Genomic DNA, 17,066 nt, shown 5'->3' with positions numbered 1-17,066 from the left:
GATCGCCCGCAGGCGGGATGGTGGAGCAGGTGAGGGGCAGGCATCAGGCCACGGCGGGGTGCCAGGCAGGGCTACGGGGCTGTGGGGCTATGAGACTGGGGGTGTGAGCTGGGGCCCGATCCCTGCAGGCTACCCCGGGGGACCCCATCCGTGCATGAATTCGTGCACTGGGCTTCGTGTATATATATAATAAACTTGTTTAATTAGACCTGCTTTCTGATTTAGCTAAACTTTTTCCAGCCCAGTGAAGCACCCCAACTTCTCTTTCAGGTAATTGTCAGCAGCACAGCAGTAAATACCAACACAAAGCAGATTATTATTGTAGATCATGCAGGGAGAACAAAGGGTAAAATATTTAACTGTAGCAGTGTTTGACTATATTTTGCACAGTGAGAAAACCTGAAGTAATTTTCAAGGTCCACCATTTCTTACTTCTTTTTAGTCGGGTCAAGTTTCCAAGCTTTCTAAATCTCTGTTTTCCGGCTAATAAAAAGAAAATAGGATTCTACCGAGTCTCCTATCTATCTACTCCAGGACCTCCATTAAATGAGATGAGGCACAGGAAAACGCTTCACAAACATTTGGTTAAACTGTAAAATGTTTGCACCTGGCTATAAAGCAAGTTGTGTTCCTGGGCTGCAGAAACTACAGAGGCTAGTCGCTAGGGAAAGGAAGCTAGGTGTGGCTATGTGATGTCATTACCTGGAGCCCACAGTGAACGTTTCTGGGCTGGGCAGGGCTGCTCCATGGGGTCTTGGCAGCGTTGGCTGCGATTTGGTGGGGTGTCGCTCTGGGGTGGTGGTGGGGCCTGTGTCCTACTTGGGGGAAGTTGAGTGTTGGTTTGGTTTGTCGGCACCAGGTCCGTGGTGCTGTTTATTTTTAAATGGCGAGTGCACATCATGGCTACTCCTGCATTGAGTGTCTGCCTCCGGGTGGTCAGTGCGTGTCATAGCTACCGGTCAGACAGACGGACACGTAGCCTTTTATATATATATAGAGAGAGATATGTAGAAACAAAAAAGCTTCATTTAAAAATAAAAGTAAGATCATAATATATAGATTTTCTGCAGCTTGCTTTTTAAAAAAATGTATTTTATTGATTTTTTTACAGAGAGGAAGGGAGAGGGATAGAGAGTTAGGAACATCGATGAGAGAGAAACATCAATCAGCTGCCTTTTGCACACCCCCTACTGGGGATGTGCCCACAACCAAGGTACATGCCCTTGACTGGAATTGAACCTGGACCCTTCAGTCCGCAGGCCGACGCTCTATCCACTGAGCCAAACCAGTTAGGGCATGCAGCTTGCTTTTTTAACAAGGTATTGTGGGGATGTTTCTATGGCTGTACAGGGTGGTGCAAAAGTAGGTTTACAGTTGTTTGTATGGAAAATAATATAATAATTAATAAATGATAATACAAGAATAAAGTCTGTTTTGCGTACTCACAACTGAAACCTACTTTTGCCCCATCCTGAATATAGAACTCTACCTCATTGCTTTCAATTATTTTTAAAAATTATTGATTGATTGATTGATTTTTAGGGAGAGAGAGACATCAATTTGTTGTTTCACTTATTTATGCATTCATTGGTTGATTCTTGTACCGTATGTGTCCTGATCAGAGCTCAAACCCACAACCTTGGCATATAAGGACAACACTCTAACCAACTGAGCTACCCGGCTAGGACTCTACCTCATTGTTTTTAATTGCAACAATACCCCCCCTTTTTTTTTAATCCTCACCCAATGATATCTTCCCATTGATTTTTTGAGAGAGTGGACGAGAGAGGGACAGACAGAGAGAAATATCGATGTGAGAGAAACACATCGATTGGTTGCCTTCTGCACATGCCCCAGCCAGAGCCTGGGCAGGGGAGGAGCCTGCAATCGAGGTACATGCCCTTGACAGGAATCAAAGCCAGGACCCTAAGTCTACAGGCCAATGCTCTATCCACTGAGTCAAACCAACTAGGGCTGCACATAATATTCTTCCAAAAATAGTCTATGCATAATATACATAAACATTATGTTCTCCCCCCCCCCAACACATTGTAGCACACTATACACACCATATTCTTTAGTAACTACTTCCATATTGATAGACATTTAGAGTCTTCAAATATCTCACGAGTATGGACTATATTACAATGAAACCCTAACAACTGAGAAGTTCTCCAGGATAGAGGTAAACAGATTTTTTTAAAAGGTGAAAATACTTTAAAGATTTTTTTAAAATTTTTTGAGAGATAGAGGAGAGAAAGAAAGAAACATCAATGTGAGAGCATAACATCGATTAACTGTCTCCTGCACATCTCTTACTGGGGTGGATCCTGCAACCTGGGCAGGGAATCAAACCTAAGGGCCAAACTTTGGGGAAAAGTCTTCCCATATTAATTACATGCATCAGATTTTTCTTTAGTATGGATTCTTTGATATTCAACAAGGCTTGAGCTGTAACTGAAGACTTTCCCACATTTCTTACAGTGATAGGGTTTTTGTCTAGTATGAATTATCTGATGTCTAATAAGAATTGAGCTCTTCGTAAAGGCTTTCATTACACCATTAAGGTTTATTTCCACCATGAGTTTTCTTATGTTCAGCAAAGGATGTATACCTGAAAGATTTTCCACATTTATTGCAATGATAGGGTTTCTTTCATGTATGCGTTCTTTAGTGCCTATTAAGAGTTGCTATCAGGAGTTCGTGCTAAGAGGCCTGATGAAAGAGCTCCTGCCTCCTCCTCTCCCTCCTGCCTGCCTGTTCTTTTGGGTATGGGGGTCATGATATTTTGAATCAGTTCTGCTTGTGTCCCATTAATCACTTATTTTTTTTCTCAGGAGGATCTGTATCAGAATCTTGAGATCTGAGCTCCTGTATATTAGTGCTACACCCTTAGCCCATTCCTCACAATTTATAAATTCCTTTTCTTACATTTTCAATGCCATTAGAGGCCAGCTGGCTTCAATTAAATAAATAAAAACACTTTTGAAGTAATTTATCACTGAAAGACTGATTAAACCCATGCTATCTTAAAATAAAATTAAAAAAGTTGAGCTCTCCCTAAAGCCTTTTCCACATTCATTATATTAATACTAGAGGCCCAGTGCATGAAAATTCATGCACACAGGGGTCCCTCAGCCCAGCCTGTGCCCTTTCACAGTCTGGGACCCTTGGAGGATGCCCACTTGCTGGCTTAGGCCTGCTCCCCGAGAACAGATGATCTAAAAGGAATAATCATATCCTTGGGTAAGGATTTTTTAAAAAGGTAATGGTCGCATGAAAATTCACTGCCAGTGGGGCTGAGGGTACTGGGGACTCTGGTGGCAGGTGTGCGGAGCAGCCGGACCCACCTGGGGACAGACCTGACTGTGCCACATGCCTGCCGCCCCTGGCGGGGCTGAGGGAACTGGGCGCCATCATCTTGTGGCTGTGGGCGCCGCCATTTGTGAGGGCGTGGCGGTCAATTAGCATGTTACCTCTATTATATAGGACTAGTGGCCCAGTGCATGAAAGTCGTGCACATTAAAAGGGAATTAATTAGAGGAAATATTTTAATATTGCTATTTGCCCTTTCTCTCTAATAGAAGTGTCAGAGATTGAGCGAGACCCAGACCCAGCCAGCTCCCTGCCCCCCCATTGGGCGAGAACCAGACCTGGCCGACCCCACCCCCGTCGAGACCCAGACCCGGCTGGCCCCACCCCCATTGAGCGAGACCCAGACCTGGACAGCCCCACCCCTGTCAAGCCCTGCTGGGCGGGGGACGCAGTGATTCAGAAGCCTGTCTTTATTTTCTCAGTCGCCTGGTGTCCACATTTAGTCTCTTGGACATTTAGTAGGTATTTTCTGGGAGTTAGGTTGGCTTTGGATGATTATCAGTTTGTTACTTTAGCTAGTCATAGCCTTTTTTCAGTTATGTGTACAAGCAGACATATGATTATCCATTTCTTTAATACTTTGATTCTTCTGCATATTTCCTATATTACTTCTAAAATATACTTTATGTTATAATCACAGAGCCAGGGCTAGGGTGAAGAAAGAGGCACATAGGACATAAAATTTAAGGAGACACTTACTCTCAAGGGTTGGGTAAGCCAACCTTGCACTTGAATGACTCTGAGAGTAAGTGCCTCCTTAAATTTTGTGCCCCAGGCACCTCTCTTGCCTCATCCTGGTTCTGGCCCTATATAACCCTGACCAAGGTTGGTTATAGACACCTATATAACAAGACCTTAAAGTGAACTCTTTCTAACAACTTTCATTTAGAGAATGCTTTGACTTTACTTCATCTACGAATACAGAAGTGAAAATCAATGCTATGTCTTCAGTAATTCAGCAGCCCAAAAGTTCCTCCATAAGCAGCGTTAGCCAGAATTTTGGACCATTTATCTAGTTTAACCACAGTAGGTCATTGTTTTACCTATCATGACATAGCTTGACATGATTAAAATTTTGGTATGCTTGACTACTGGTCTGACTGATACCATGATATGCAAAACCACCTGACTCTGGAAACAATTGGTTAGGACATGATAAACCTGTAACCTGCAAAAGGTCAAGCATCTCTTTGTATTGCTGCCATTTCAGTGGGGGACATATTCCAGCTTGTTTAGCTATCTGCTCTTCTGGTCTCTTAGTCTTCACATTGTTCCTGAGAAACATCTTGGTGCGCGCCCCCTCTTTCCCCTTCCTCCATACACTGCCACCAGAATAGCTCTTTTGATTTGCTTGTTTTAAGAACTGGATGGAATTCTCTGTAAAAGGTCTACTTGGAAGGGATTTATTTAGAGAGGAACCAGCAATGCATGTGGAGCAGTACTCTACAAGCTAAAATATCCTGAGCCAAAAACACTCTCTTTTGCATTTTCTGTTCCTCTTACTAGATAGCTTTCCCACCCTCTTAAAAACAAGTTTTCACAATAGCCAAATGTTGGTGTTCGGGATTCTTTACAGAGTAGTAGTCTGTTTTTATTTCATCTTTAAATATTTTCATTCTTTGTTTTTAGATGCCAGTGAGAGCACGTGCAAGCAGGTGAAGACACAATTTGGAGTTGGCCTGAGATCTGGGGGAGAAAATTACCTCCGCCTTCTTGAAGGAACCTCCTCTTTCCAGTCATGTTGGGCTGCCTGCTGCCAGGACTCTGCATGTCATGCCCTTTGGTGGTTAGAAGGGATGTGCATTCAGGCAGACTGCAACAGTCCCCAGAGCTGCCAAACTTTTAGGACAGACTCTTCCAATTCCGTGCTGGTGTTTTTAAAGAAATTCCAAGCTGCAGATGACTTTCTACCTGAAGATGTTGTAACTCATATTCTGGGGCTAGGTTGGAGCAGGGCATCTCAGAGGAGGCAGAGCCTTCCCAGAGCTCCACTCAGACCTGCTGTATCTTCCAGTGACCAGCAGAACTTAATCAGGAAGCTTCAGAAGAGAGAGAGTCCCAGTGAAGAAGTTATACCTATAGTGACACAGCGTTCTGAAGTGAATGACTCCAAGGAACTAGGTGATCTGAAAACCAATGGCTCCGAAGAGGTAAGCATATTATGAATAAGGAGCAGAGAATCTGTTAAATCTGTTTTTACATTTGGCACACATAGGTTATGAGGCCTGGTGCTTGTGGCCAGTGCTCCTAGGCTGAGGAGTGTATGTATAAAGCTGCTTAGTGCCATCTTTGTGGGTGCTTCCCAGATGAACAAGGGTAATTTGACCTTAGAGATATTCACTCCATGCAAGTCTGACATTGTTTTGATAAAAGCAGAAAGTTGCTCATTATCTAGTCTAAACTGGTTGTTGGCTGCAGATAAGTGCCATTGTGTGGGTGTTAGTCTCCACCAACGATTCTGCAGTGATTTCTGCCAGATTGCAAAACACTTGATTGATGTGGTTGCAGTCAAGTTCTCCTCCTCCTTTTCCCCCATCTCCTGCCTGTAAATATATTCCTTATGAGGTCGTTTCTTTTCCAGTCTGAAGTAACCAGGGCTGGTAGTGCAGATTAAGACCTGACCTGCTGGGCTAGGGAGCTGGATGTGGCCGTTAGCCAAGCGGTTTCTACAGTGAATTCTCACAAGCTTTGTATGCCAAAGGAGATAATACCACCAGTAGAGTTAATTCCGCTTATTATGTTTCTTCACTGTTGATCTTCCTGGGCAAATTATTAAAAGGAATGACTCACTTCATGCTCAGTCTCCTTTGATTCCTGTGACTTATTTTTGTATTTGTTTTGTCCTAGTTGTCTCTATCAAGTTGAAGCCCGAGTGGGGAGGCAGTACTGCATGCCTGGCACTGTGTGTGCTAATCATTTTACCATGTCATTTTATTTAATTTTCATAGCAATATTTCCAAATAGGTGTTACTAACCCTACTTTAGTGTTTCAAAGTTTGTCAGGTGAGGAAACTGAGGCCTAAAGTTAAACAGTTTGATCATGCAGCTAATGAATAGCAAACATAGAATTGGAACCCAGATTTAATATTAAGAAAAGAACTTTCAGTGCAGTATTAGAGATATAGACTTAGGCTTAATATGCCCATAAACATTTATAGACACTTATTATCAATGTCAGGCACTTTTCTAAGCTCTGGAGATGTATAGGTAAACAAGATATGATCTGTTCCCTCAGGAAGTTTACAGTCTAGTGGAGACTCAGACATGAAAATAGATATTTACAATAGTGTATAATTATTGCATTAGTAGAGTTATATACACAATACAATAGGATCACAAAAGAGGAAGTGACCCACTTGAGCAGGGAGGTGGTGTGTATGTTCAGAGAACACTTTATAGAGATGTTTAACTTATTTCTCAAAGGAAAGTAGGCTTTCACTAAGGGATTAAAGATATTACAAGTATTCTGGACAGAGGCACCGTGTATGCAAGGCTCAGTCTATCAGCAAATATTTATTGCACATTTACTAGAACAGGGTACTATACTAAGCTAGGCACTAGGAATATTATAGTAAATAAGATAAATGTGATTTCTGCCCGAATATAGCTTACACTCTGGCAAGGAAGACAGACATTACATCTATAATAATTAGATAATTATAAGTTTGATGTAGGTTGTGAAAGGATAAGTGCAGATTCTTTAAGAGCATCTAGTAGGGACCTAATCAAGACTAAGGGGTAAGGTTAGGCCACTTTAAGAAAGGAAAGTTTAATCTGAGACTTGAAGTAGAAGTAGGAGCTAAGGAAAGAAACAGGCCAAAGTTATTTCAGGCAGAGGGGATAACAATTTCAAAGTTTGTCATGTGGCAAGATTAAGAAGTTGAGAGACACTGGTCTTGTTTGTCAAACAGAGCAAGAAAGCTAGTGGTGCAAGAAAAGACTTGAGAGGTGTGCAGAGCCTTAAGGCCTTCTTAAAATATTGGTCTTTATTTAAGGAGGGAATGGCATGATCAGATAAGTTTCTGTGTGTTGAATAGACTGGAGAAGGGCAAGAATGTACATGGAGCTCTTCAAGCAAGGGAACCATTGCATTAAAAAAGGAGGTTGAAGATACAGGAAAGGGGATAAACAACAAATAATCCCTCAGAGCCATGGTCCTCAGACTTCAGTGTGCATCAGAATCACCTAAAGACTTGTTAAACATTGCTGGGCCCCACTTGAGAGTTTGTGATTTAGTAGGTCTAGAGCGAGGCCTGAGAATTTGCATTTGTAAAATGCTGGAGAATGCTGAAACTACTGGTCTGAGAACCATATTTCAGGAACCATTGCCTTCTAGGACAGGGGGGTTAGAATCCAGAGAATGGAACACAAGATTAGCTTTAAGTAGGAGAAGAGACATCCCCTTCATTGTGATAGGAAGGAAGAAATGTATGGATATAAATGCAGCTAAGGTAGATTTTGAGGTTTGGTAGAGAACATTGTGGTAGTTTTAATCTTGTTCCTGCTTTTTTCTGAAGTGGGATAGTTACTGAGAGCAGAAGCAGATAGCTGGGGTGGGGATAGGTGAGTAGAGGCAGGAATATCAGAAGTTTAGAGAGAGTGGTAAAGGTCTGAAATAGCCATTGTGAAGCATTGGAGATGGCAGAATAGGTAAGGAAATAGAAAGATTGCTGGGCAGCATTGAAGATGGAGACCATGAATTTGCAAGAGTGGTACTGATAGTTTGATTCATCCAAGATTGGAACTTTGCCAGTCTTGTGTAAAAGGAAACTGGGGCATGGAAATTGAGGTTATTGTCAAGAGAGTGAATGAAGAGAGAATGTAAGAAGATAGGAAAAGAAGCAAATATAGGTGCTGACAGAGATATGATAGAAGAGATATACCTGATATTCAAAGGTTTTGCTGATAAAAAGCAGACATATGGGGCACAGGTAAATGTGAGTCCTGTAAGGATAGGAGGTAGTAGTCAGGGATATTTGAAGTTAAGATTTAGGACGTGGAGAAGTGCTTACAGGATCTAGGGTGTAGCTGTGGAAGGTTGCTGGGGTAGAGTGGAGAAGAAATTTATTGACGACAGGGAGCTCAAAAGAACATACTAAATGAGCTATCCATGTAGACACAACTAGACTTCACCAATGATGATGATAATAGCAATAGCTAATGTTTACTGAGTGAGCACTTAATATATGCCAGGTACCATTCTGCACCCTTTACATGTATTAACTCTTTTAATCCATACAACAAATCCTATGAAATACTATTATCATCTCTATTTTATAAATGAGGAAGCTCAAGAAAAGAAAGGTTAAGGAGCATGGCCAAGGCAACATAGCTAATATACTAGTATGGTAGTATCAAAACTTGAACCCAGGCACTCTGCTTCTATCCAGAGTCTGTTCTCTTAATAGGCAAGGACTTGGGGTGAAGAGGAATTTTGAGAGCCAGGTACCAAAGCCATCAGTAAAGTAGGAGGAGTAACTAGTTTGTTGGGAGATGACAGCTATGATGAGAGTTGAAGTGTAGTGCAGCAAGATGGCAGAGGAGAAGAGGTTTTTACAAAGAAGATAGAAGAGTAATTGTTTGCAAAGAGATTTGGGAAGGAGAGTCAATAACATAGCAACCCACCTTCAATCCTAAAGTATGGGAGAATAAGTAGCCATCATACATGGAAACAGTATCCTCAGGGGAGGGAAGGCTTACAGTTAAGAATAGCTGGTCACTAACTAGTTTATGGGCACTTGACCTGTGTGGTTATACAAGTCTCAACACTTAGAAAGGCCCTGTTTTTGGTTTAATGCTCTACTGTTGTTGTCGTCTTAAAATTCTTAATAATTTTAATAGATTTTGAACAAAGGATCCTGCATTTTCATTTTGCACCAGATCCTGCAAATTATGTAGCCTGTCCTGCAGGAGGTATAGGGAACAAAACATGAAACGACTGAGCATACAAGTGACTTATTAATCATGGAGTAGTAATTCCAAGACAATTCAATGGAATATTTGGGTGAAAGAAAAGGAGGTTGGGTCTCACAGGAGAGGAAGTATAGATGATTATAGGGATAACAGTTTAGTATGGTAAATGTTTAACAACTGGGTTTCCTAGAAAACAAAAACAAGCCCTGAATTGTAGACTTCATCAATTTCATAGTGTAAATACTACCACCATAACCAATTTCAAACTACCAACATGAACTCACTGAACACAGAGTTAGGAGAGATGGGTACAGTCATCACACTACAGGATAATTGTGATCAATAAAATTAGAAGTATGCTGGGGCTGGCTGGCAGACACTGAACGATGGATGAATAATTACTGTAACACGTTTCTGTGAAAGAGAGGGCTAAGGCACTACTTGACTATGGTTTCCATGTAGTCCCATTCACCTGCCTCCTTAGGTTTTTATTGTCATAACAGCTTGAACTCAAATTAACTTCTAGATACAATTAGTAGGGTAAGTATCCTTGAGAAAGTATATGCTTCTACAAGGTCGGGTCTTTAACCCTTTGCGGTCCAATATTATTTTTGGAATTCAAACAGTCTGGTCCAAATTAATTGACGGGATTGAATGTTGAACTTTTTAATGTTCTTATTGCTCGACGTTGGACCTGTTCCTAGTGCCTGGTTTGTCGAGTCAGCCTCGAGGTTGGACCGAAAAGGGTTAAAGACTAAACATAGAGATTCTAGCAAAAAGGCAGGGGCTGCCACCTTCGGCAAGGTCCCCTCAAAGGCCGCTGACCTTTCAGAGATTCCTCCTTACAGACATTCCGACCAAGTCCCGTGCTTCCCACAGAAGTAGACCACAAAAAAGAAAATATGGTAGATTTAGACCTGATAATCTCCTGGAAGATGGTGAAAGCTCAAATTCAATCCTTATAGACTTCATCTGTATGCTTGAAGGAAGATCCTGTGTTGGCTGGGGAGTTCTTTTTCTTCTTGTTCACTAGCTGTGGGCAGTGGCAGTAAATTGCTGCCAGTGAACAGGATCTCAAGTTTAATGGTCTAACATGGAGAATGGGTGTGGGGGGAGGAATATTGAATTTGAATTATGAGCCCCAAAGGTGGAAGTGAGCCTTTGTGCACAGAGGCATCATATAGTTTGGCTTCTGTTGAGAGCTGCAAGCATTGCTAAAAAATGGGGCAAAGTGAAGTCTTCAGATCCAGACAAGTTATGTTTGACCTTACATACTATGCTTAGGAAGGCCATGGATAGCTTTGGAAGGGTGATGAGATCATCTTTCTTGTACATTCAGAACAGTTAACTGGTAGGCATTTCTTTTAGGAGAGGACTTGGTGTTCAAACTTCTGTTTATGCACTAGGGAATGGAAGAGAAATGTATACATGGCAGATCTCCTCCTCCTAATTAGGGATGACTGGCTAGCAGCACTAGTTTCTAGTTTGTACTGTTTTCACTAAGGTAGGTCAGGCAACTCTGCATCCAAAATGGGAAGAAATTGTATCATAAATTGTTCTTGTCTTGCTCGAAATGTCTGCAGAGCTCTAGAGGCCCTGTGTTGTCAGTAGCATTTTTCATTCTTTTGGAAATATACATGTTGTATCCAAGAGCAGGTATTGTGGATCTTTTGCAATTCCCAAAGTGGAAAGGAATATCACCAATTTATTTCCCTTTCTCAACTTAAAGAAGGAGAAGCTGATAATGCTTGGTTTAATTACTGCATCGGCTCTATGCCATGAACCTCTAAATTACTAGGAAGAGGAGCCTGCAGGTTTGTTGATTTGGTGCTGGAACATTTGCAGTATAAGCATTTCAGTTTCTGGCAATTAATTGCTGCCTTTGTGAAAGAAGAAGGAGCATTCTCTTTGAGCCCAGGAAATGCAGATCCTATTAGGTTATCCGTACACATAGGTTTGACTTTAGGAGACTGAGATCCTCCTCTCTCTACCATCCATCTCCCTGTTTCCAGTCAATAATCACAGCATTTCAACCCCGACAAGCCAGGGGCTTTCTGAGGAACAAATGACTGAGTGGGTAAATGAGCCAAGCCCTTGGACACCTCTCTGCTGCCTTTTTTTTTTTTTTCACTGAGGAAAACTCTTGTCCTGACTCTACATAAGGCCAGAGCATACCTCTTACCAGGAGATATTGGTGTTGAGTGTAGGCAGTGACACAAAAGAGCCTCATATTCAAGGACAGAAGCCCCAGCAGTTCTCTTTCTTCCCTTCCTCCCTGCTTTTGTTTTGGTTTGGTTTGTTTATCGGGGTTTTTTGCTTGGTTGCTTTCTTTTGGTTTTTGTTTTTAAATCTTTCCTTTAATCCTTTGGGCTTGTAAAATTTTTTGCCAAGGGTTCATTTATTATTCTGGCCATTATTTCCTGACAAATTTGGAATTACTCAGGACCTAGTTTTTCCCAAATTCTCATCCTTAGTTATCTGAGCAGCAGACACCAAAATTTTTTTTAGCCCCAGGCCCCCCTCAGCTCTCTGGCCTGTGTAATTTGTATGGGCTTCTAAGCCCTGAGTAACCTAGGCTTTTCCAATACTGTCTGTGTGCATATATTCACTTCCCCAGCCCCATATCCCCACCCTTCTAATCTTACATGAATGGCTTATTGCATGAAGAGAAAACCTGGGCAGCTCATTTCCTTGTGTGGGGGTGTGCAGAAATTCCTACTATTGTACTTTTCCTTTTTCTAAAGTTTTAGTGCTTGAACCACAATGCCCTTTCTTTATTTTTTCTCACAACAGCTGCTTACTTTCTCCTGTTACTCTCTTAGTATTCTGGTTCTTTAGTCTGCTTATCTGATTTTACTATGTGAAATGAATTGATAATGTTTTTGTTGGCTACATTGTAAGTTAATTAATAAGGCAAGAGTTGATTTTAATGTGAATTTAACAGATCCTTGCTAATTCGCCAAACTTGAGCCACAGTAAAAAAGCCTCAAAAGCTGCTAAGACTTAGTTAACAAAACATCCCTCCCCCTTTCTCCTTTCTGTGATGGTCTTAGTTTCTCCAGGGAGGTCTGAGAAGATATAACTTTGAACAAACTACTGCAAACTTAAACCCTGCCATATTCACCAGTCTCATCTTTAGTTGCTAAGAATTGGCTTGGGATGTCTTTCATACCCCACTGGCTTTGCTAGTGTAGGAAGACACTGTCTTTCATCTAGTAGGATTTTTGTGACAATAGTAGTTTTTATTTTAATACAGTTGTGTCTCAAATCAAAATGTTTTAAAAGCTGAATTTTTGCAAATCATCCTATATAATCCTATATAATAAAAGCCTAATATGCAAATTGTCCGACTGGGAGTGCGACCGCACCCTATGATGTGCGCTGACCCACCAGGGGGCAGTGTGGCATATGGCAGGCGTCAGCGACGTGGTGCTGGCAGCGGGGAGCAGTGGAGGCACTGCCAGCCCCAGTGGGCCCCGATGAGAGCAGGACCATGGCAGGATGGTGGAGCAGGTGAGCAGGTGGTGCCAGGCCAAGGCGGGTGCAAGCGGGAGCCCGACCCGCAGATGTCAACCAGTGGCGGCAGCAGGGGGTGGGGCTGCTGCCTGGCTCCCAGGAGCTGAGGGGACCCGGCGGGGGCCTGACCCTGATCGATTGCCCCGCAGGCAGGATGATTGGAGCAGGTGAGTGGAGCTGAGGGGACCCGGCGGGGGCCTGACCCTGATCGATTGCCCCGCAGGCAGAATGATTGGAGCAGGTGAGTGGGTGGCACCAGGCCATGGCGGGGTGCCAGGCGGGGCTGCAGGGCTGCGAGGCTGGGGGCGTGAGCTGGGGCCTGATCCCCACAGGCCACCCCGAAGGACTCCACTGGACCTCTAGTTCTTTAATATTAAGTAAACACCAGGGTAGCATGTGTCTTACCAAGGAGGGCCTCTACCTGGACCATGAAGTTATGACCCAGATAAATATCAGCATCCTGTGTGTACCCTGAAATCTACTACTCAAAACAGAATAGCTCACGATGGAGGTTTTTGTTTTTCTTTTTGGTCATCTTGAATTATGGTATTAATCATAACCAGTGGGGCTGGCTTGCTTGATTTGGAGAGGGTAGCTCCCAGACTGAGAGTGAGGAGGAAGGAGGAAGGAGCAAGAGGGAAAAAGAGGGAGAAATGAGATGGAGAAAGGGAACATGAATAGAAACCTTTCATCATTCTGAATAAGGCTTCTTTGAAGAAGAAATAGATGTATTCCTGGGGCATTATTATATGACTTAGAGTTTGTTCAGAATTGGGTTTGTTTTTATGATTTCTGTCAAATACCAGAAAAAATTGCCTAAGAAAATTCACCCAAGTGTTCCAATCCTATATCATCCCCTAAAATGTCACTATTATTTCAGAGTTTCTGAAGTAAGATAATTGCTTCATATCTCCTTTTCCTGTTTCTTTAAAAATCATAATCTTATATAATATAAGGCTAATATACAAGTAGTAGTACACCAAATGGTGGGACAAATGAACAGCCGAACAAATGGTCGCTATGACGTGTGCTATGACATCCACCAGGGGGCGTGTGTGGAACATGGTGGGCATTGGCTGTGGTGGGAGGGTGGAGCAGGTGAGTGGGGTGCCAGACCAAGGCAGGGCAGTCGCTGTCATGGGGCGAGCCTCTGGTGGTTACTGAAAATTCTTTGCTCCTGTGCACTGTGGTCCCACCCAGCGCTCGCACCTGCTGCTGGCGCCAAAGCTGCCATTCGTACTCGCTGCTGGTGCCAAAGCCGCCACTCACACCTAATGCCAGTGCCGGCCCCGCTCACACCTGCTGCCTGTGCCCGGCGCCGGTCCCAATCACTTGGCGCCATCAGCGGGTGTGAGTGTCAGGCGGGCAGGACCACAGCACATAGGAGCAAAGAATTTTCAGTAACCATCAGAGGCTCGCCCCGATGACAGCGACCGGCACCCCGCCTTGGTCTGGCACCCCTGCTTACCTGCTCTACCATCTTGCCGCGGCCAGTGCCAGCCGTGTTCTGCACATGCTCCCTGGTAGTCAGCACACATCATAGCGACCGGTTGTTCAGTTGTTCTGGTTGTTCCACTGTTCAGTCTATTTGCTTATTAGCCTTTTATTATATAGGATAATAGACATATAAACAGCTCATGTTTATATTATACAATTTGATTAACTTTTATGTATGTATATATCCATAAAACCATAACCACAAAAAAAGATATTCATTACCCCAAAAGTTTCCTCCTGTCCCTTTGTAATCTGTCTTTATCCCTAGACAACCACTGATATGCTTTAGATTATTATAGATTTTCTAGAATTTAAAAATAAATGGAATTATACATTATGTACTCTTCTTTTTAACAACATTATTGAGGAACAACTCACATACAAAACTCACTCCTTTTAAGCATACAGTTCAATGATTTTAGTAAATATGTAGAGTTGTATATCATCACTATAATCCAGTTTATTAACATTTCTGTCACTCCAAAAACTTCCCTTGTGCTAGTTTGCTTAAAAGTTCTCATGACCAGCTGGTGTAGCTGAGCATTGATCCATGCACCAAGAGGTCCCTAGTTCTATTCCCCATCAGGGCACATGTCCCGGTTGTGGGCTTGATCCCAGTGCAGGGTGTGCAGAAAGCAGTCGATCAATGTGTCTCTCTCATCAATGTTTCTATCTCTCTATCCCTCTCCCTTCCTCTCTCTCTAAAATAAATAAAAACATCTAAAAAAAAAGTTCCCTGCCGAAACCGGTTTGGCTCAGTGGATAGAGCGTCGGCCTGCGGACTGAAAGGTCCCAGGTTCGATTCCGGTCAAGGGCATGTACCTGGGTTGCGGGCACATCCCCAGTAGGAGATGTGCAGGAGGCAGCTGATCGATGTTTCTCTCTCATCGATGTCTCTAACTCTCTATCTCTCTCTCCCTTCCTGTAAAAAATCAATAAATATATTAAAAAAAAAAAAAAGTTCCCTTGTGCATCCACTAATTTGATGTCTCTATAAATTTGCCTTTTCTGGATTTTTTATAAACAGAACCAAAACTATGTAGTCTTTTGTCTCTGGCTTCTTTCACTTAACATAATGTTCTGATGTTCATTCTTGTATTACTAGAGGCCCAGTGCACAAAATTCGTGCACTTGGGGGGGGTGGTCCCTCAGTCTGGCCTGTGCCTCTCACAGTCTGAGAGCCCTTGGGGGATGTCCGACTGATGACTTAGGCCCGCTCCCCGGGGAGCAGGCCTAAGCCGTCAGTGAGACATTCTTAGCGCTGCCGGGGAGGCGGGAGAGGCTCTCCCTCCACTGCCGCTGGGCTCGCCAGCAGTGAGCCTAGTTCAGGGCTTCTGGCTGAGCAGTGCTCCCCCTGTGGGAGCACACTGACCACCAGGGGGCAGCTCCTGCATTGAGTGTCTGCCCCCTGGTGGTCAGTGTACGTCATAGCAACCAGTTGTTCCGCCGTTGGTGGATTTGCATATTAGCCTTTTACTATATAGGAGGATGTGTCAGTAGTTGGTTCCTTTTAATGGCTGGATAGTATTTCATTGTATGGACATCTCATAATTTGTTTATCTACTCAATTGTTGATGGATTTTTTGATTGTTTCCATATTTTGGCTACAGATAAAGCTGCTAGGAATATTTGTGTACCAGTTTTAATTTCTCTTGGATATATGCCTGGTGGTGGAATGGCTGGATCATATTGTAAGTGTGTATTTACTATTTTAAGAAACTGCCAAACGGTTTTCCAAACAGTTGTACCATTTTACATCCCATTAGTAATATATGAAAGTTCCATTTGCTCTACATTCTCACCAACACTTGGTATGGTGAATCTTTTTCATTTTAGACATTGTAATAGATGTGTAATAAGATCACATTGTGGTTTTGATTTGCATTTCCTTAATGACTGATGATGTTGAATATCTTTTCATGTGCTTATTTGCTGTCCATATTTTTTGGGTAAAGTGTTTGTTCATATTTCCCCTGACTTTAAAAAGTTGGGTTGTTTTCTTACATATATCTTATGCATATAAGTCATTTATCAGATATGTGATTTACAGATATTCTCAGTCTGTCTTGTCTTTTCATTCTCTTAGCAGTATCTTTTGAAGAGAAGATATAAATTTTGTTGATGTCCAATTTATCAGCTTTTTTAATGGATCACACTTTTGATATTGTATCTAAGAGAGATTTTCTCTTAAGTTTTCTTCTAAAAGTTTTATAGTTTTATTTATTTATTTTTAAATGTATTTTTATTGTTGATAGTATTACAGATATCTCCTGTTTTCTCCCCCTTACTCCCTCCTCCCAACCCCTACCACTGCCCTCACCAGGTCTTCACTACCCTATTGTCTGTGTCCATGGGCTATGCACTTAGTGTACCAGTTAATAATAGCGGATTTTGTAATCAAAGAAAACACGGTAATTTCAAGAGAAACATCAAAAGTGCTTTATTCAAAGTAATGTCCATCGCTAGCTACACATTTCCCCATCTTTCAGGTAATTTGTGGATACGGTCCCAATAGAACTTTTCTTGTTTTGAGGCAAACCATTCAGAGACCCAATTTTCCACTTCTTCGTACTTTTTGAAGTACTGCTCAGAAAGTGTGTGTGCCATCAATCAGAACAAGTGGAAATCTGAAGGAGCAAGGTCTGGTGAATACAGCGGGTGGGTTAATACTTCCCAGGCAAGATCTTTTAACATGTCTTTAATTGGTTTTGAAGTGTGTGATGGTGTGGTATCATGAAGCAAAATTACTTTGCCGTGTCTTCTGG

General features: G+C 42.4%; 1 protein-coding gene across 7 annotated transcripts in view; it reads left to right on the top strand.

The window, feature by feature from the left end:
- The window catches only part of KIAA0319L (KIAA0319-like ortholog), a 109,334-nt gene that overhangs the window by 31,768 nt on the left and 60,500 nt on the right, over nucleotides 1-17,066 (top strand). For 6 of the 7 annotated variants that reach the window (XM_014541525.1, XM_005868569.2, XM_014541524.1 and 3 more), the window contains exon 3: nucleotides 5,005-5,525. In XM_014541525.1, coding sequence (XP_014397011.1) covers nucleotides 5,005-5,525 — 521 coding nt within the window. Of the gene's footprint in view, nucleotides 1-5,004; nucleotides 5,526-17,066 lie in introns of those variants that run through there. The other variant, XM_014541526.1, reaches the window with a different exon arrangement.

The sequence above is a fragment of the Myotis brandtii genome, unplaced genomic scaffold, assembly GCF_000412655.1.
Source record: "Myotis brandtii unplaced genomic scaffold, ASM41265v1 scaffold274, whole genome shotgun sequence".
Taxonomy (NCBI): Eukaryota; Metazoa; Chordata; class Mammalia; order Chiroptera; family Vespertilionidae; genus Myotis; species Myotis brandtii.
The sequence above is the reverse complement of the archived record's forward strand: the minus strand, read 5'-3'. Positions and strand labels throughout refer to the sequence as shown.